This window comes from Gossypium arboreum, chromosome 13 (genome assembly GCF_025698485.1).
Source record: "Gossypium arboreum isolate Shixiya-1 chromosome 13, ASM2569848v2, whole genome shotgun sequence".
In the NCBI taxonomy this organism is placed as follows: domain Eukaryota; kingdom Viridiplantae; phylum Streptophyta; class Magnoliopsida; order Malvales; family Malvaceae; genus Gossypium; species Gossypium arboreum.
In genome coordinates this window covers 29,003,006-29,023,824 of record NC_069082.1, presented here as the reverse complement: position 1 = coordinate 29,023,824, position 20,819 = coordinate 29,003,006, and the positions used below count along the sequence as shown (strand labels likewise).

Genomic DNA, 20,819 nt, shown 5'->3' with positions numbered 1-20,819 from the left:
TAGGTTATATTGGGCTAAGGTTTTTATTATTTGAGCTTAGTTTTGGATCTGATTTTATAATTTAGTTTGTGAATTAGATAAAATTTAGGTTTGATTTTAATTTGTTGGGCCGGGCAAATTTGGACGTCTATAAGTTTAATAAAGACCATTAAAGTATCATTATGGGAAGCAAGATGCATGGAATCCATCTAAGAAACTAAATGGGGAGTCAGAGCAGTAATTAGGAGAAGTTTTAAAATTTTAAAAAATCAGTTATTAGTCATATTGCAGTAAATATAAATTTGAAAAGAAATTACAATAATATTATTGTATTTTTGAATCTTAAAAATTAAAATTAAAATATAGCAAAACCAGAGCGACTTGAAACATAATTTTATCTAAATTTTCTATTGCGAATCCAAAAAGTTTTAACTTTAGAGCACAGCAGTCAAAACTAACGCAAAGTTTTGTTTTTGTTTTTATTTTATTTTATTTTTAATTTTTTCAATCAAATCCCTTTCTGGCCAGAACGAGCACCGCTACCGCTAGCTCATTCACCCAGCAATAATAGTTGTGTTTTTCCACATTTAAATACATAAAATCAGAGCCCCTAATTCAATTAAACATCATTTTTCTTTCCCCAGTTTTTCAATTTCAGGTACCTTCTTTTTCTTCTTTTACAATATATCTCTTCAAATTTTATTTAGTTTTATACAAAAATTCCCAATCCGTAATTGGTTATTCCTTTTCAAGTTTAATTTGGTAGTTGTTGCTTGTTTTGTTGAAATTTATTTAAATTCCGGCGTAAGGGATGTGGTTTTTTGCTTGTTCCTTTATTTTCATAGCATCAAATATAGGAAATTCGATAATTGAGAATTTTTCGAATACCAGTTCTGGTGATTGATATATCAATAGGTTAAAAGGTGTTGGAATTTGTTTTGATGATCTTTGCTAAAGCTCTCGTTTTTGGTTAAAGTAAAGATATTATGCAATGATTTTCTGTTTGAATTACGGTTTCTTTTTAATGATGAATTACTTTTTTTTTTTTAATTGTTAACGTTTGAGTTCCTAAGGCACTAAGGGTTCATACTGTTAGGGGCTCTGATTGGGAGCTGTTACAATGTATCGACCTGTGGCTACAGCTGCAGCCACGGGTGGAGTCCCAACTGACAATGGGGACTATGTTGTGACTTTGGATCAAGTCCCACGGTGGAATGATGCAGAGATTAGGTCTTCCTTGGAGTATGAGAATGAAGATCCTTCATTTTCAAAATCCTTTTTATCCGACCCCTTAACCTCTCATGGGGAGGAGAGTGGAACTAATGGGTTGGCGTCGAGGTTTCCTGTCGATCATGAAATAAACTCAAAGATATACTTGTGGAGGGGCCAGCCGTGGAACCTTGAGGTTGATGCTGTTGTTAATTCTACAAATGAGGTAAACAGTAAGTTTTCCCTACTTATTTGATGCTTACGGATGCCAAGTATTTTGCTGAATCACATGAATTGCATAATCATTGGATATTAACAACTTAGAAATTTTCACTATTGCACGTATGTTACATGGTCAAGCCAATGTGGAAATGAAAATTATTAGAAAAGTCTATTAATAACATTGGAACTGTGGTAAATTGCTATATGAGGATAGAGTTGATTAACCAAATGATATAAAAATGAGCTACTTTCTAACATGGATGCACAAAATTGACCGGCATTTGCTTCACCACTTCATTCAAAATTTTAGAGCCGAGTGGAGTTTTTCCTTTTTTGTTCCACGCATGAGTACATTTAATTCATCCTCTGTTTCTCTAAAAATGAGGAAATGTTGTGAATATTGTTGGATTTTTTAGTGGGTAAGTATGATCCTTAATGTTCTGATATAAGGAACTCATTTAATGGTTTGATTCCATTAAGGATAAAGCTGCCTCGCCCAAGAATGATCATTAATTAAAGAAGTCAATGTTCTGATTTATTTTTTACATTCTTGGATGCAGAACATGGATGAAGTACACAGTAGCCAAGGTTTGCATGCAGCAGCTGGGCCTGGTCTTGCAGAAGAATGCGCGACGTTGGTATGCTAAATATTAATCGGGAAGATATGATGTTGGAACTGTTTCCATGGATGCATTTCATGATCTATTGCACCGCATTGATAGCTCTGTTCTAAGCTTTTCTATAGTTTATGACAAATCTTTATGATTCTATAGCAAGTTGCCTTGATTAATGTCAACCTGAAGCAAGAATGACTTAAAGGACCTTTTATGGACAGGGTGGCTGCAGAACAGGGATGGCCAAAGTTACTAATGCATATGATCTTCCTGCTAGGTGTGTATGTCCACATTCTTGTATAACATCAGACTGTAAAAATTTGATGGTTTTTCAAAGATAATATTGATACTTGCAACTGCTTCATTTCAATGATGTTCTTCAAGAAATTAGATTGACACTGCATTTTTGTTTATATTACGAAATGTACCACTTTCTTGTGTTAATGCTTAAACTGTTTGACATCCTTTTTTTACCCACTTTCTTTATCAATTACTGTAGAAGACAGAAATGTCCAGTATGTTGTCATCATTTTGTTTTGATCATGCACGGGCCAGTTTTGTGATCATGGTGCATAAGCTGTTGTTCATAGCTCCAATTTGAGCTGCAATGACTGAGTCCTGACATGCTTGTTATATATCTTTTTTAGAATTTGACTAAAACTGTTATAGGTTAGGTTTTAGTCATGACATCTTGTGTTGACTGAAAACCTGATGGTTTTATGTATCATATTGTTAGGAGAGTTATCCATACTGTTGGTCCCAAGTATGCAGTAAAGTATCATAGTGCTGCGGAGAATGCTCTGAGTCATTGTTATCGATCTTGCCTTGAACTTCTTATTGAAAATGGTCTTCGGAGGTTTGTATTTTACAGATGCTGTATTCTGTTTCTTGATTTCTTCATCTGTTGTTTTATGGGTAAGATACTTACTATTTTGATGTGTATCAATGCAGTATTGCTATGGGCTGTATATACACAGAGGCTAAAAACTACCCCCGTGAACCAGCTGCACATGTGGCTATAAGTGAGAAAATGTCCTAAATTCTTATAGCTCTTTGTCTGATTTTGTTGATATTTCGTGAAGTAATTTTCTGGATTTTCAAAGTTTTTGTTTTCTTAGTATCATGTTTTCCTATTTCTTCTCATTTTGTGCTAATATTATTACAGAAAGTGATGAATAAAATTCGAAACTTTGAAATGGTTTTCTTATCAAATGAACGAGAAAAAGTAATATTGGAAGATGTTCTTGTTCCTTGAATATTTGAAATGGATTGGTGCCAGTTGTGCATATAATTTTTTCAAGTTGACTCTTTCAATGTGTTATAGGAAATACAATGTATTGGGGCCATTTACTTTTGTATAACATCCATTGCGTTTAATTGACATGCATGCCATCCAAAATATTCATCCAAATGGATAATTTTTTACTAGGGATAAACTCTTTTAAAAAATATCTCTGTTTGGATTTACATGCCTTTGTTTCATATAATATGTTATTTAAACTGTTTTGGAGGTTGAATGTTTCTGGGTTTATACTTTTTCCTGTTCTTCAGGGACTGTTCGCCGATTGCTTGAAAAGCAGAAAGATAAAATAACTGCTGTTGTCTTTTGTACTAGCACATCGTCTGATACTGAGATCTATAAGAGGTATCATACTATTATTTTTCATTTTTACTACCTTGCAGAGATGGTTTTTTTGTTTGGGTAAATTGTTATAATTCCTTCATGTCTGGAGGAATTTGATAATTATTTTTCTTTTTGCTTATGCTTAAAATGTTATAAACCTGAGGTATCTTCTCATTTGATATTGTAAATTGTAGATTACTTCCACTTTACCTTCCTCGAGATAAGCATGAGGAGGCGGTGGCCATATCTAAGCTTCCTGCTGATGTTGGGGATGAAAATGGTGAGACTATCATTCATGAGCGTAAAATCAGAATAAAGCCATTGCCCAAAAAGGTCATCCCAAAGCCTTCCCAATCTCCAGCTGAAGTCCCTGCTAGTGATGTAGGTTTGGTACAAAGGTCAGTCCCTGTGCAGATATTGGAATATAGGTGTGTCCATATTTCAACCTTATGCATTTGTGGTTTAAGATGCTCTTTCTTCAACATTTTAATGATTAACATCTCTAAGAGACTAATTGTTTTTCAGTGTAACATATCAACAAATTGAATTCCATCCAAGCTGTTCCTTGTGATAGCAAGTTTAACTTACAAACGGAGTAGTTTCTATTCAATATTTTGGATTCCCCTTGGAGCATATTTCTTGTTGTGGGCAAGTGCTACTTGCGAGCCTAATTGTTCTTTAAGAAATTTGAAGTGTTTTTGTTTCTCTCTTAGCCACTCTCTGTTATATATATGCATGCATTTGCATCATGAACACTTCCAAAAGCTACACACCTTATGAAGGCTGGTTTTTGACTTGACTTTGCCAACCTTTTATGGATTATGCATTTGGATACATTAACCCATGTAAAGCTATATACCTCACTTAGGTTGGTTGGAAATCTGTTGGGTGGTCTAATCACTCTTCCCTTTCTAGAATGATGCAGTTCATTTTATTTGTTGCCACATATGGATGCTTGTACTAGTTACATTCTGTGATAAGACATGAGATTTGTTTTTTTCCCCATATTTGTGGATTTGATAGGTTTTGAGGAATATATTATTAAAGCAAGAAGTAAATCTTGTTTTTATTTTACTTATGTCTAAGTTGCTAGAGAATTAGAATTCGCGAAATGTAACAAACCATTGCTCCGCGGAGATCCCATGTAGTTTTTTGTCAGTTTTCAAGTCTTCTCTTTCAATTGTCATGGTTCTTTTGATTACGATAAATGATCATGGTCTATTTGAATTTCAAGTCATTAATTAACCATGTCAAATAATTGTTTATTTTTCAGAAACTCAAGTTACTTAGATACATATTTGGATCCTGCTTTCATGTCCCTGATGAAAGATCCAGACCAGAGACGCCAGGAACAATGGGAAAAAACTGCTCAAGCCCAAGGTGGTTGGAATTGTGCTAAGATGCTTGGTTTTGGTGACATAGGTGGGCCTCCATTATCTGCTGCAGAAGAATACTCACTTCACTCCAGATATCTTGCTAAGGCAAATTCTCTTAATCTTTCTGAAATTGCAGAGATGAAAATTCTGTAAGTTCATCATGCAGATCTCCTTCCATTTTTCCCATTGAATTAGCATTCCTTGTTATTATATTTCATTATCTGTTAGAATTGGTTAAACTCTTCATTTTTCACTGGATAATTGGTTTTCTTCACTATTGGTCACTGGAAGCACATTATGATAATAAACAAGCTGCTGAAGTTTTGAGACAGTTTACTCTCCCTGTCGTTTTCTTAATGTCTCATTTTTATTTGTTGGCTTTTACTCTTTGTGAGACCATGGTTCATTTAGTATGAACCACATTAATTTCATAAATGTTCAGATTACTCCTGATTTGAATTCAATGTTAGTTTATTTGTTTTATTTCAGTTATCGCGGGGGAGTGGACAGTGAAGGTCGCCCTGTTATGGTTGTTGTTGGAGCACATTTTCTGCTGCGGTGTCTTGAGCTTGAGCGTTTCATTCTCTATGTTGTAAAGGTATTAGCTTCCCAGTTCTTTTGGTTGGATATTTGAAATTCATACTGTCTCATTGAATACACATAATTTAAATAGCTTGATTTTGGGAAAGTATTTTAGTATGGACACTCAATTGTATACTATTATTGATAACTGGCTTTTGAGCAAAAAATTTTTTAATTATTAATTTCAGGAATTTGAACCTTTGATACAGAAGCCTTATACTATTGTATACTTCCACTCTGCAGCATCATTACAAGTGTAAGTATTGTATGGTTATGAGAAATTTGGCTTATTTGATGCACTTTAAAGAAACTACCTGGGGTTAATGTTTGGTGGGATTCGTTAAATGTTTTTGTTCTCTAAGTGAAGGCTTTTTGACCTTTCGTTGTTAAACAATGCTATTATCTCAGTATCATAGCTTAGCTGCTGTCTGTCAGTTTTTTCCTAGTTGTGAAGTTGATTTATCTGATCACCAAATGTTAACATATATTAAAACAGAGAGGAAGCAAACGATAATGGGGTAAGAATCTGTGTGTGATTTACTGAGTGATCAATAATTTCTTTACACTTCTGATAGCTAGTCAATCTTCGAGCTCCTCATACAACTTGTTCACTGATGTTGCATGTAATATTTTCTAATATTAGAACAATTCCTAGACATTGACAAAATCACAAGCAAAATTGCATAACTCAAAGCAATGAAAACAAACAAGAAGGTTGTGCCTTGTCTTGGGAAAATAAAATCTTGGTTAGGAAATTTTGATTTAATTAATACAAACCGTTCTTGGTTATGGTTAAATTCGATGTGAATTTTTATTCCCTGCTCATGTTACATTTTTTTTTTTCGCGTTCTGGTATAACCAGCCAACCAGACTTGGGATGGATGAGAAGATTACAGCAAATACTTGGTCGGAAACACCAACGTAACCTGCATGTATGTAGGCACTTTCTATTCCTAATGTTTTTAGTATTCATACACAACAATAGTTATTTTATCATTTTACATGTTTTGCAAAGGCAATATATGTTCTCCATCCTACATTTCACTTGAAGACTGCAATTTTTGCTCTGCAAATGTTCGTGGATAAGGTGGTATGTCTTAAGTCTTAACTATTTCTCTCATTTGAAGACTGATGTCACTGCTGAGGAATCTTGGTAACTTGATGTTCTTGGAAATGATATACAGGTGTGGAAGAAAGTGGTATATGTTGATAGGCTTCTGCAGCAATTCAAATATGTTCCTCGCGAGCAGTTGACCATCCCTGATTTCGTGTTTCAGTTGAGTGTTCTAGTTTTATCCTTTTATCATATAAAACGAAGCATAGCATCATTTATAGTCTTTTGGCAATGGATGTTCTTATGCAGTCCTACAATCCAATCAAGTTATCCAACAGTTTTTTTTCATGATTCACCTTAGTTATATTGTATGTTGATAGAAATGATTCTAAACATTTGGTTAACACTGATATTGCAGGCACGATATAGAAGTGAACGGTGGAAAGGGTCTTATTGTAGACCCTCGAACGAAATACATATATCATCGACCATAGAACATTTAAATACACAGTTTCAGAGTTGATGAAAGCCAGTAATTCTTGGTTTGATTTCCTCATCACCTTGTATTTGTAGGCAGGTAGTGGGTTGGTTGTGTTTGGTTTTTCATGTAGATATGTTTCTTTTTTTTTCGTTTTATTTTTTGAGCAATGATATGTTTGTTAATAATATATATTTCATGGTGATGTGAGCTTTTCTATTTGATTTCAACATGTTGCACTACATCCTGAGAAAGTGGACTCTTTCTTGGCATGTTTTAAAGAGGGGAAGGGATTGTCGGGGTTTTGAATCTGTCGATTATGGACATGGTCGACTTTAGACAGATCAGATTGTAAGTGTTGAGCTTTGAATTCTAATTTGTACTTCATTTTTAAATGAATCATTACCGTTCAAATCTGTCGTTTTTATTTTTATTTTTTTAAAAAGCATTTTAAAGTTATTTTCACTCATTTAAAATATAAATATTTATTTTTGCACTATAAAACTAAGAAATTATAAATTAAGTAAAAATAAAATTCAACCTGTAAACAGAAATCCAATTTGAATCAAATACATTTAAAAAATAATCAAAAAAATATAATTTATTTTGAATAAAATAGAATCAATATTTCTTTGCTCCAGCCCAGTAACAGAGGCAAGAAATGATCCAAGTTGGTTGCTGGCCTATCGGGCCTAAGGAATCTTACGTGTCAGGATTCTGTTCAATAACACACTCGATCCTGTAATCCACAGATTGCATATAATTTTTTTTATCTTTATTTTTATTTTTGTTTATTTTTAATTCTCCCCTTCCCTTCATCTGAGTCGCTGAAAGCCTGAAATTAATGAAGTTTCTCCTTTTTCTTTTTGATATAAAAAGCCTGAAATTAATTTTGTGAGGACGAAATTAAATGCCCAGAATTTCATTTTAGTTGGTTTCAATCAAGAAAGAGGAAAAAAAATCATTTTGTTTTCCAAGAAAAATGGTGCAGACCCTTTCATTAAGCAGTACTTTAACAACCTCTGGAAACACGGCTATTTATGGAACAGAAGTAGGCGGGAGGCGGCAATTTGAGATAATTGGAAAAGGTCATATGAAATATGGGATTAGTAGACAATATTTCAGGCATGGGTATGTACCAAGTTTTTACTTTAATGGCAATCCCAATTTGATGAAGAAAAGGAACTTTGGGGTTAAAGTTGGTTGGCCGTTTAAAGGAGGTGACCGGGAATTGGGTGCAAGCTCAGAGCGTAGTGAGACTGCTAATGAAGATATACTGATTTTCTTTTTCCAATTAGACTTGGCTACTCAAGTTCAGGTTTGGTGATGTGAGCTTGTGTTTTTTTTTCATCTATGATATGAATTTTATCTTTTATTAATAGTTATTTCTGTTTATCTCTCAGTTTATAGGATTCGGTCATTTTTTATGTTGTTTTTCTGTGGATTTGCAGCGTGCTTTGAACTTGGAAGAATATGAATTTGCACAGCAACTTAGAAACAAGCTTACTGAGGTTAGAACTTAGAAGACCTGATATTAATTGTTGGACTCTTTTGGAAGCTTTCCACTGGCTATTAGTTGTTAATGAAATGATTACTATGGTAGATTTTTAGTTTTCTTTGTACTCATTTTGCATGCATCAGTTCTTTATTTCATTATTTAGTATCATGAATTTATGTAAGCTTGGTTGGTACAATGTGTATCCAAGTTTGTCCATAAAAAATGGAGCTGAGACATGTGTACGTAAGTGTCTTTTCATTAACAAGTGTTCTGCTATGAAGGTTGAAGCAGAAATCCTCAAGCAGCAAGAAGCAAAAAGAGGTTTGTCCTCAAAGAGTGAAGCTCAAGATAAGGCACTAAGTCTTGTGCGTCTACGGTGAGGTCCCTCGCTTATGTTATATGCACTCTTCTTATAGTGCAGAGTATTGATTTTTATGAGAGATTGAGGATTTGGAGTATCTTCTTTTTTATTTTTTATTTAGATACACTTGAGTGCTTCAGGCTATTCATTTTCTTTGTTTCATTGCAGTGGAGAACTGCACAATGCAATCGAGAATGAAAATTATGCTTTGGCAGCTCAATTACGGGATGACATTTCTATACTCGAGGCTGAATCTTTGGCTGCATCTGCAAAAGCATTGGCATATGAAAAGGCACAATACGCTTTTCGTTTGGGACAGAAAGTTCAGCATAAAATTTTTGGTATACCATCAAACATGATTTCCAGTAAATTATATCAGCTATTAATGTCCTCCCTTTGTTTCTTCTCCTCCATCCCTTTACCCTAAATTCCACAATTGGGAATTGATTTCTTTTTCCTTTTCTATTTAATAATTCCTTTATATTTCAGTATGCTATTGCTTGTCGATGTGCTACAGCTTTTGTACTCGCTCAGCCTCCCTCTCCCTCCCCCAAAATCCCACCCTTCTTTCTAAAGATAGAGAAAGATAGGACAGAGAGAAGATGAGAGCGAAGTACAACCCTGTAAAGTATTACATCCATCGAGATTTACTGTGACAAGCATTAATACAAGGTTCTTGTCCTCTTGTCTTGTCATTCCCTACTTGTTTATATTATCCAGGTTATCGAGCTGTAATTTGTGGGATGGATCCAGTGTGCTGTGAATCAAGTACATGGATGGAAGCTGCACAGGTTGAAAAGTTGTCTCATGGTTCTAATCAGCCATTTTATCAGGTTTGATTAGTACTTATATTTAAATTCATCTGGAATGAGCAGTATTCTTTTCTTATAATCGAGATAATATTTAGCTTTCAATGCAATGAACCCCATGTATGACCTGTTATATCTGCTCTTCTTTTCTTGAAGCCTCCTAAGTTTTGCAATGGTCAATGAACTTTCTCTTTTGGTATGGATATATTATTATGACATAGAAACCAATAAAACATAATTTCTATACAGAAACAATAAGCATTTGGATCAGAAAAATCCTGGTAGGCTTTATGAGTGCTTCCTGTAAGATTTTACCATGCAATAAACAAATATGACCAAGTTCAATAGTGCGCTAACTTCTCTTTGCCTATTTTCTAGTTGATGATTGTTCAAAATTTGGACCTTATACACTTGACCTTCATTGCTTTTCCGTTCTGACTATCAATTGAATAACCAGTTAGTCTCTGCCACTGGAAACTTATTTCCTTTAGTGCATGTTAGTGTGTATTGCCAGGTCATTCCAGCATTGAGGATGCGCTGATGGCATCCACAATATTTACATGCCCTCTTTGTTTAATATTCAGGGAGTGTGCTTTTCCTGCCTCAAAAAGATTACCAAAAAATAAAAGAACCTTTATTTAAAATTTTCAGTTATAAAAAATGTTAATTATCATTCATATTGTTTCTTACATTGTCAACTAAATAAGAACATGCTTTTTATGTGGTATAAGGTCAGTTAATCATAGACAATTTTTCCTTGTAATATTGATAGGATCATGTACTACAGAAAGAGAGGGGATAGCTGTTGCGTGCTTTGCCCGGAAAAGTAGACTGTCCCTATTCAGAAAAAAACTTTATCAAAACTTACCATGATTTATTGCAGTGATAATGTTCAAAGATTCTGAGAAATTGGAGGAAATAATTTGCTTTACCCGGAAAGATTTTTCATTAGAGTACACTAATAAGGGTTAAACTCCATAGTACTGAAATACAAATCTATAAAATAGCAGCAACTACGACAAAGAGCATGCATGATATAGAATGGGCTGATTTAACCATATATTCTAATGTGGTCTGTGTTGTTTTCCAGGTCTTGGTTGATGTATATGCTGACCCCAATCTACTAGTAGCATATGGTAAAGCATTTCAGTATTGCTGTTGGCTTGATTCCTTTTGATATAGTTTACCTTTGTCTCTTTAGCTGTTTGAAATTGGTAGTTTCTTCATCGTTATCTCTTTTTAATTTGATTAAGTTATGATCTTTTTGCCTAGTTCTTACCTCTGATAGCAATGCTAGATATATTTGTCTTGTAGTAACTTTTTGAAAGTCATGTAGCTACTCCACTGATGAACTCAATTTATGTTTCTTTATGCTGCAGTTCCTGAGGAGAATCTTTTAGCCCCAGAACAACCAGATTTGGTGAGTGGAACTATAATTAACAAAACATAATACTTGATACCATCCTCTTCGATTCACCGTGGCTGCCTATATCCATGTGCAGAGACGGTTTGACCATCCCTATGTTTCTTTTCTATTCTACGGGATGGATGCAGCCGGTGATTTCATCCCTATCAAGCAGCTTCGTGAGAAGTACAACAGGCCTCGCCATGAAATTCCCCTCGATCCCGAAGGTGACGAAGGTGGTGGTGCTGCTGCATGAACAAATTAGGCCACATTTTCATCAATAGTGGGAAAGCAAGTATATGATGAAGACACTGGTTTCAGGCATAGCCGTTTTATCTTTCTTTTCTCTTATACTTTCCAGCCGGGAAATGGTGCTTGGTATGTAGATATCATCAGTTAAATTTTTTTAGTGAATTCTAACTCTATAGGCAATGGGGTAGTTGCCCCAAGAATCCTTTTCTACTAAAATTTCCAGAATTTTATCGGATTTACTTGCACCACAAGTCTCCAAAACCATGAGTTATATTTTGAATTGATGCTTAAATTTCAAAATATTTTAATTGAATCTTCAAAGATCTGTCTTTTTGTGACTTTAATTGTCAATTTTGATGTTAAATGTGAATTTGGATATAAGGTGTTTAAAATTATTTATTAATCCACGTGTTTGGAGAAGGGTTAGGCATAATATTTTAGAACACAAATTTGGAGGTATGTAGAGTAGCATATTTTGTATGTTAAGATGATTTTGTCTGTTATAAAGAGGAGAGATAATTATTATAAACTTACCGGACGTAAAAAAGAAATAAAATGAGAATCAAATAAAAAATAAAATAAAAGATGTGCATATTTTAATTTTTTCTGGAATTCATTAATTTAATCAATTGGAGTTATCAAATTAAATAATTAATTTATTATGATTCATTAAATTCAAATAATTAATTTATAAGTTTATGTTGTTCCAAAGAAATAAATTTTTTTTGAATTGACATCTTTAATTCCACCGATTCAAGATTATTTTCATTTACTAAAACATGATTAATAGATTTTTTCATGTGAAATTTAATTTGTGCTACTTAAAACTTGGTTTACTCTGTTTTGGTATTGTTGAACTGTTTTAGACATTTGAGATTATTTTTGTTTTGGACTTTTTATTTTCTGTTTTAAATCGTTAGCAAAACATTAGATTTTTAAAATTCCAACTACGTTTTCCAAACTGAATTTAACTAGAGTTCCGCTGCAAATATAAGCGTTTTATAATATAAATTTATTAATTAACAAATTAAATAAGAAATATATTTTCTTTTAAAATAATCCAGAATTGCTTTTATCAAAAGCTTGCGTTATTTCTACAAGCCCAAATGATTTCTGCATTTTCAAAGTGAATCATAGTAACTTTTCTAGATCTAGTCATAACGCCTATGCCGGGTTTGAGATGTTATAAAAAACTCAATTAAGCCCTTTTAAAATTTAAAAATATTTAAAAATCATAAACAAAATTTATTAAAAAGTTATAACATTTTTAAATTATAAAAATTATTAAAAATAACAATACCGACCCATTAAAATATAATGATTATAAGATTTTAAAAATTTGACCCTAGTCTTTTATTGGGTTGGTATTGTTATTTTTAATAGATATTTTAAATTTTAAAGTTTTATAACTTTTTTTGAATTTTGTTTTTACTTTTTTAATAAATTTTAAATAATTTTAAAATTTAAAAGGGCTTAATTAATTATTTTAAAAAATTGTTATTGAGGGCTTCTTTTGACTCTTTAGCATTATTAGTTTAGAAAAAGAAAAATTCTATTTACTTCCAATAACCAAACGTAATCAATAATATTTAAATTTGAATGAAATCAATAACCAAATGTAATCAGCTTTTATATATCTTAACCAAACGTAATTTTCATACTACCTTCATTAATCTTTACAATTCATCCTTGCGGACTTGGTTTTTGAAAATAGAGTTACGAAACTGTATTTTCTGACACCACTAAAAATTAAATCGTTATAGTATCAATACGTACCGGTACTAAGAGAAAAAGGATACACGCTCTTTAGTACGGAATTTAGTACATTGTTTTGGACCTAGAGTGAATCAAGAGAGAAAAAAATCCTCTGCTCTTTTTTATCAATATTTTGAAAGTTTCTAGTTGTAAAATAAATTTTAAAATAAAAAAAAAATTTATCTGTTATGAAATTAAGCTTGAATTTGCTAAAATTTAAATCCATTTTTTTATTGGAATGATTTGAGTTTCCAAAACTTTTACCCAAATCTTAGATTCCAAAACCGCAACTAATGATTAGTTTTAGTTGATTTTTTGTTGTTCTAAATTTTCATTTGGAACAGTCTGTTTAATTATCTCAAACATGCATAGCAATGTTATCCCAGAGGAGGGATAATTGTTTTAATAAACAATGGTAGTTCCAATGGCTTGTTGGTCTGGATGAAAATAAAGCATAAAATCTATGGAAACATGGGATGAGGGAAGTGGATGTGCTTCAAGAGAGAGTCTCTGGCAAGCTTCTATTATCTGATTTAATCTTAAATGCCATAACAAAATTTGTCGGTGAAGCTGTGCCTAATTATTCACTGAACCTTCTGGGTATAAATGTACCAAGAAACCTTTAACATAAGAAAGAGAAAGTGAGTTGTTCCCATGAGCACTTCATTGGGGGCTTACTGCACTATTTATTTCATGTAATTAAGTGTTATTTCGTGAAACCATTTCCACAGATGTTCAAGGGACATTGCAAACATCACCATATTGGGTTTTCCAGAATGTCGAGCTCGAAACAAAAGGCTTCTCGTAAGGACGTATGGTTGGTGATGGTGGAGATGTCTGCTGAGAAATCATGGTGGACGGATATGAAAACAAAGTCAATGGTTAATTCAATATTGATGAACTGGGAAGCAATATCATGAGATTGTGAGATGATGTCGTCTTCAAAAGTATGCTGGTGTAATCGAAAAGTACATATTATTTTTAACTAAGAATTAGAAACCTATGAGACTCTGACTAAAAAATAACAATATTAGACTATTTTTTTTAAGGAATTTTATTGTGAATTGGAATTTTTAATTAAGGTTGAAGCATCACTTTTATTAAAATTTATTTTTTATTAAGTAATTTTTTTGAGAAAATAGTTATTTTTGTTTATCTCAGATTATATTTTAGTTCATTTATGTTTGAAATCTTATGTTTTAGTCACTTAAGTTAACGTGTTGAAACATTTTAGTCACTGAGCCATTAATTTTCGTTAATCTTGTAACGGTAATATGACGTGACACGTTAAATCATCATTTTAAACAAAATTTTTAGGTAAAATTATATAATTGGTCCCTGTATTTTGCTTCTTCTTTTGTTTTCCTCCCTTCTCTATCTCTTTTAATGTAGTTTTTTTCTATGTTTTCATTTATTAAAACTAAAGGGAAGAAAAAACGAAAATAAAGGAATAAAAAAATTAAATTGTTCAAAGAAAATAAAAATATAGGGACTAATTTTAACAAATGAAAAACATAAACAAAATTTATTATAAAGATTAATGGAAAACATAAATAAATATTAATAAATTTATTTAAACATAATTAAAAATAATTAATTATAAAGAATCCCTAAAGTCCTACAACCTAAACATGAGATGTTAAGTAAAATAACTCCTATGTACCGCTAACCATAAAGGTCTCAGTAACAAGTTAAAAAAAAATCAATTAAGCCATTTTAAAATTTAAAATGAAATTTCTCTAATACGTGAATAAAGTTGCAAGACACTTGTCCATATGGTAAAAATAAATAAAAATGATAAAAATATAAAATTGATTATTAAGAAAAATAAGATTGTGGTTTCACCTACAATATATCAAATACTAACCCTTATACCATTCATTTAATTTTGGTTTGATTTAAGTAACTATAATATCATTTATCTATAATCTATAATAATTTGTGGGAGAATATTTGATGCACCATCGGTGCATAAATCCCATGCACCATCGGTGAATAAGAATATGAGGACTTATAAGTAAACCCTAAACACTGAAATCCAAGAGTTATTAATAATTATTTAATATTTAAATAAAATTATTAGTATTTATTTACAAGTTTTCCATATTTTTGTTTAATTTAATGATGATGTGTCATGTTATTATTCATTAATGATACGTAAAAATCATGCACCGGGAGTATAAAATATTATTCCATAATTTACAAAAACTATCCTGATGCATGAAATAGCTTATTCAACATTAAGTTTAGTTAATTTTTCAGCCCAATCAACAATACCCTTAATGATTCTAAGAGGATAATTATGATGAGGCACATTGCATGTAACACCCTTAACCCCTATCCGTCACTGGAACAGGGTCACGGAGCATTACCGGAGTTTACAGATCAATTACAGAAAATTTATATCATTTACTATTCATATTAAAATCAATCACATCATCCCTTAATTGGGTCCTCAAGGCCAAAATACACGTTAGAATCAAATTGGGACTAAACCGAAAACTCAGAAAATTTTTCGCTAAATTTCAAAATTTTTCTTAGGTGTAGGGGATGCACGCCCGTGTGGTCAAGACGTGTGGCTCACACGGCCAAGTGACACACCCATGTCTTAGGCCGTGTGGGCATTCGATGTGAGGCACACAGTCGTGTCCCAGCCCGTGTTCAAACTAGGGTAGCTACTGACTTAGGTTACACGGCCAGGCCGTGTGGACAATTTAATTTTCAAAAATAGGTGCATGATTCACACGACTGAGACACATGCCCTTGTCTCTGCCTATGTGGCCAATTCTGAGCATTTTATTTCTCAATTCTTAAGATGCATGGGACACCGGCCAAACCACAAGCTCCTGCGTATGGCTGTGTGTCACACACAGTTGAGACACACGCCCGTGTGTTTACCCTTGTGGATAAAATAAGACCATTTTCAAGCCTTATTTCTTACCCAAATTTTGCCTTGTACCTACATTAATACTTGCATACAAATACCAACCAATTCAAGACATTAAAACCAAACTAACATTAACATTATACATGATATATCATCACATGTATTCAAGTTCACCTTTTGTAAAACACGTATGTTTACCATAATTCAATCTCACCATATCAAGCACACACATATTAACCATATTATAACCTTATCATCACTAGCCATTCCAATGGCTATATTACAATTAACCATTTAAATGCCAACACTGACCAAGTTAGTCTATATATGCTATTATACCAAAATAAGTTTATTATTTATACCAAAACGAGCTGAAGGATAGTGTGATGGTGCTCCGACTAATTCCAACCTTCACGAGCTTCCGAGCACTATAAAACAGAGGAAAATAAAACAAAGTAAGCATTTAATACTTAGTAAGTTCGCATAACAGGAATTTAACTTACCATTTATATTCAATTTAAGTAATCATGTAAATAACATGCATCCCAACAAATTGACCAATTGCCTAATCACATACACTCAATCAAGCAAGTTAGTTATGAAATTCTAAATACTTTTCAACTAATAAAGATAAGCTCATCATGTAATAACTTTCATACACATATACTTTTCTTATCATATTTCATAGAACATATACATTTCTATGATAAATCATCTCAAGTTCAGATTAGCCATAACAGAAATTTGCTCGTTGAATTTATTTGAAATATCGATGGATACATATGCAGTACACTTGAAGTGTACAATACTGTAAACCGTTAACTCATATTTAGGGGTACCCAATTAGGGCACATGATCAGAAAGCACTTTTTCAAGCCATATAACAGGATGCTCATGTGAGCCATGTAACATGAAGCTTATCTGGGCTATAATAGGAAACTCATAAGAGTTTAGAACAGAAAGCTCATTGAGCTCCCAAGAGCTATTATCAGGGAGCTCTAGATAGCCATATAACAGGATGTTCAAGCGAGCCATATCAGGAAGCTCAAGAAGAGCATATAACAGGACGCTCATAAAGAGTTGCGTTTGTATCCACAATATATGCAGGATCACAACCGATCATGTAACAGGACGCTCACAAAGAGCTGTGGTAGTCCGCAGCACATGCAGGGTCACTACTGATCAGGATACTCGCAGGAACCATGTAACAGGAAACTCGAGAGGGCTTATAACAAGATTCTCTTTCAAGTTCTGGTGTGTCTGCAACATATGCAAGACCATAACCAATCGAGAAATCCTGTATCCATCAAATTCCATCTATTCAAACGAGACTTATACTTATCAAGCAATATCAAGCATGTAATTAATTTTATACATTAAATATTTTATACAATTCACACATATTTAACATTCAATTCCAAACATATTAATATACATAATCTAGTTACACGAACTTACCTCAATAAGTGTTCGTATACAAGGATCTACTAACCCGATACTTTTTGTTTTCCTCGATCCAACTCCATACTAAGTCTATCCGGATCTATATAAATGAATTTAACACCAATTTAATCCATTTCATACTCAATCTAATTCAATTCACACACTAGGAAAAATTACCATTTTGCCCCTATACTTTTCATAAATGACGATTTCATCCCTAGGCTCGGAAAATGAAATCCGTACAATTTAATCATTATTCCAAGCCTAACAGATTTTTACATATAACAGTTACAGCACATATATTTCAAAAAAAATCAAAAAAATTTCATGAATTTTACATCTTTACAATTTAGTCCCTAAATCACAATTTCATGAAAATTCACTTTACAAAAGTTGTTTATCTATCAACCTTTCATTTTCTACCATAAATTTCAAAATTTCAGCATATTCATCCATGGAAAAATTTTAATACTTTGAGAACTTTACAAATTGATCCCTAAAATAGCTAGATTAGGTTATTTCGATCTCAAAAAAATAAAAATTACTAAAAACGGGACAAGATTACTTACTCAATTAGGCTTGCTTGATTTTCTTTCTCTTTCCTAGAGTTTCCATAGAATTTGGGGGAGAAGATGATATAAAATGATAATATTAGAATGTTTGAGATTTACCTTTTATTCATATATTTAATTTAGGCTTGTTTCTATACATGACCTAGCTAGCTATTCTTGATAGTTAACTATTATGCAAAACTCTTGTTAAAAGGGTTTTAAAAGTATTTTGAATTGATCTCATATCTTTTTATGGCTAAACAAAATAACGAGTTATTCGTTCCACCAGTTCTGCTCCATTCCCCGAAGTGAATGTAGTAACAAAAAACAATTATGAAAATTTAACTTATTGTCATTATTGCCAAATAGATAAGAAGAAGATGGATGATTCAAAATGTTGTCAAATGTTTATTCTTAGTACAAAATGCTCAATGGTTTATACTAATTTATCATTCCTTGAAGCAGATGATATCTATTTAATCTTATTGTTGAGAAATATGATATACGCTTACATTATTGTCTGAATTATTTTTTGCACATTCCTTGAAGTGAATGCTTGCAATAAATATAATAAATTTTATAATCATTTTTTATCATTAAAGTCAATTTGGACATTTGAAGATTTTAACATATTTCCTAAAGTGAATATTGCATATAATTGTTTGAAAATTGTATTTATTTTGGTGACTTAGTGACATTATAGGCTTCACATTGATTTAGACATTTCCAATAGTAAATGTCGAATAGTACTTATATGTGGATATAAAGTAAAAGGAATGATAGTAAAATTATCAAATTATCATCATTTATATTGACACTATTAGTACAATTGAAATGCATGTTAAAATAAACCAGAAGTTTACTGATACAAATACATTTACTACTTGGTGTGACCAGTTAGACTATCCTGGATCATATATGATTCAAAAATTAATTGAGAATTCATATGGAAATTCATTAAAGAACTAGAAAATTCTTTAATTTAAAAAATTCTCATTTATTGCTTGGTCTCAATGAAAATTTCTTATTAGAAACTCACTAGCTAAAGTTGAGATTTAATGTCTTGCATTACTAAAATGAATATGGACCCATTCATCCACCATGTGGATGGTTTTGATATTATATGATTTTGGTAGATGCATCTACAAAATAACCACATGTGTTATCAACTTGCAACCTGTCGTTTGCAAGATTATTTGTTTAAATAATTAATTTCAGATTATGCAATTAAGATAATTCATCTTGCTAATGTTGATAAGTTTATATTTCAATCTTTTATTGATTGTTGTATATGAGTTTGAAATTTTTTTGTAAAAGCTTGTTATTTATGCGCATAGTAGTTTAGAAAAAATATTGATTGAACGCCTTTAATAATATCTAAATCATTACTTATGAGAACTAAACTTCCTATTTCAACATGAGATTATGTTGATTTACGTGTTGTATGTATCAAGCCAATAAGTTATAAATACTCCCCATTACAATTGATTTTTGGTCAAGAGCTATATATTTCTCATCTTTGAATTTTTATATATGCGTATATTGTAACACCCCGAACCCGAGACCATTGCCGGTGTCGGACACGAGGGGTTAACAAGCCAAGTTCACATGGTTTGCCCACCAATTTGACATTTCCAGTCAGGCTGGAAGACTGCATCACCGTCGCCTTAAAAATCATATCTCGAGTTTCAAAACTCGGAAACTGGTTTCGTAAATTTTCCCTGAATTTAGACTCATATATCCATCCATGGATTTATTTCTAGAATTTTGGTCAGGCCAATTGGTACAGTTTATTAGTTAAAGTCACCCATGTTACAGGGATCGACTGCTCTGACCTTCGCGCGGTATAACTTGAATATCTCTCTGTACAGGGCTTTAATGCTGGTGCCGTTTGTTTCTAATGAAACTAGACTCAAAATGGAATCTGTACATATAAGGTATGTCTCCTAATTATTTCTGGATAATTTATAGTAAATTTTAAAGTTGCGACAGGGAACCCAGAAACCGTTCTGGCCCTGTCTTACAATAGCTTTAATATCTCTTAACATGTAACTCCTATGACCATTTCGTTTCTTCCATATGAAAATAGACTCATCAATGTTCATTTACATAGCTGATTCACTATTTAATACCATTCCTACAAATTTTGGTGATTTTTCACATTCACGTCACTGCAGCTGGCAGCATCTGTTTTAAGGTAGGTCTTACCTATTTGGTAGTCTCCATGAACCAACTAGTCTTTGCCATACATAGGTTCATATATGATCATTTTAACCATGCCAATGGCTGATCATATGACCAACATTCCCATTTCCAAGCCATAGCCACATCATGACACCAGATATATACATACAAACCACAATTATTCTAAGTTCATGTTCCTTTTCGAGCCATTTTCGCATGGCCGTACATACTTACATCACCACATATTTAACAAACAAGGGTAGTCCTATACATGCCATTTCAAGTTCAACCAAGAATTTATACCAAAATGGGGGCTTGATAGTGTGGATGACTTCGACTTCAACGATCCCGAATCCGATTGCTATCGAGCGAAATCTAGAAAACCGAGAGCCAAAGCAATGGAGTAAGCATTTTTATGCTTAGTAAGTCTCAAGGAATATAATCAACTCTAATTACAGCAATACATTCACATAGTTAAATGCATCATTTCATTAATGCGCATTCACATAATCATACTTACTTTACCATCCCAACTC

At 32.5% G+C, this 20,819-nt stretch overlaps 2 protein-coding genes across 10 annotated transcripts; both read left to right on the top strand.

Moving 5' to 3' along the window:
- The first annotated feature begins 212 nt into the window (after positions 1-212).
- On the top strand, positions 213-7,554 carry LOC108464508 (uncharacterized). 9 transcript variants are annotated; one of them, XR_008277296.1, is made up of 15 exons: positions 213-637; positions 1,076-1,414; positions 1,971-2,048; positions 2,246-2,301; positions 2,761-2,880; positions 2,976-3,046; positions 3,576-3,669; positions 3,843-4,076; positions 4,922-5,173; positions 5,514-5,622; positions 5,795-5,862; positions 6,469-6,542; positions 6,622-6,693; positions 6,791-6,883; positions 7,079-7,100. XR_008277296.1 is itself a non-coding variant. In XM_053024020.1 (15 exons), exons 2-15 carry the CDS (start codon positions 1,100-1,102, stop codon positions 7,181-7,183), a joined length of 1,740 nt encoding a protein of 579 aa, XP_052879980.1. In that variant the 5' UTR covers positions 299-637; positions 1,053-1,099; the 3' UTR covers positions 7,184-7,554. The 9 variants fall into 9 exon arrangements, 7 of the variants coding, with proteins under 7 accessions (XP_052879980.1, XP_017620335.1, XP_052879983.1 ...); XR_008277295.1 differs by having other exon boundaries at positions 248-637; positions 6,622-6,696; positions 7,079-7,117; XM_053024020.1 differs by having other exon boundaries at positions 299-637; positions 1,053-1,414; positions 6,469-6,538; positions 6,622-6,696; positions 7,079-7,554.
- Positions 7,555-7,871: 317 nt separating this feature from the next.
- LOC108461269 (clp protease adapter protein ClpF, chloroplastic) lies at positions 7,872-11,714 on the top strand. The gene is made up of 8 exons (XM_017761060.2): positions 7,872-8,456; positions 8,590-8,649; positions 8,918-9,012; positions 9,166-9,338; positions 9,718-9,830; positions 10,897-10,942; positions 11,186-11,226; positions 11,309-11,714. The coding sequence occupies exons 1-8, from the start codon at positions 8,121-8,123 to the stop codon at positions 11,465-11,467; spliced, it is 1,023 nt and encodes a 340-aa protein (XP_017616549.1). The 5' UTR covers positions 7,872-8,120; the 3' UTR covers positions 11,468-11,714.
- The last annotated feature ends 9,105 nt before the right edge of the window (positions 11,715-20,819 follow it).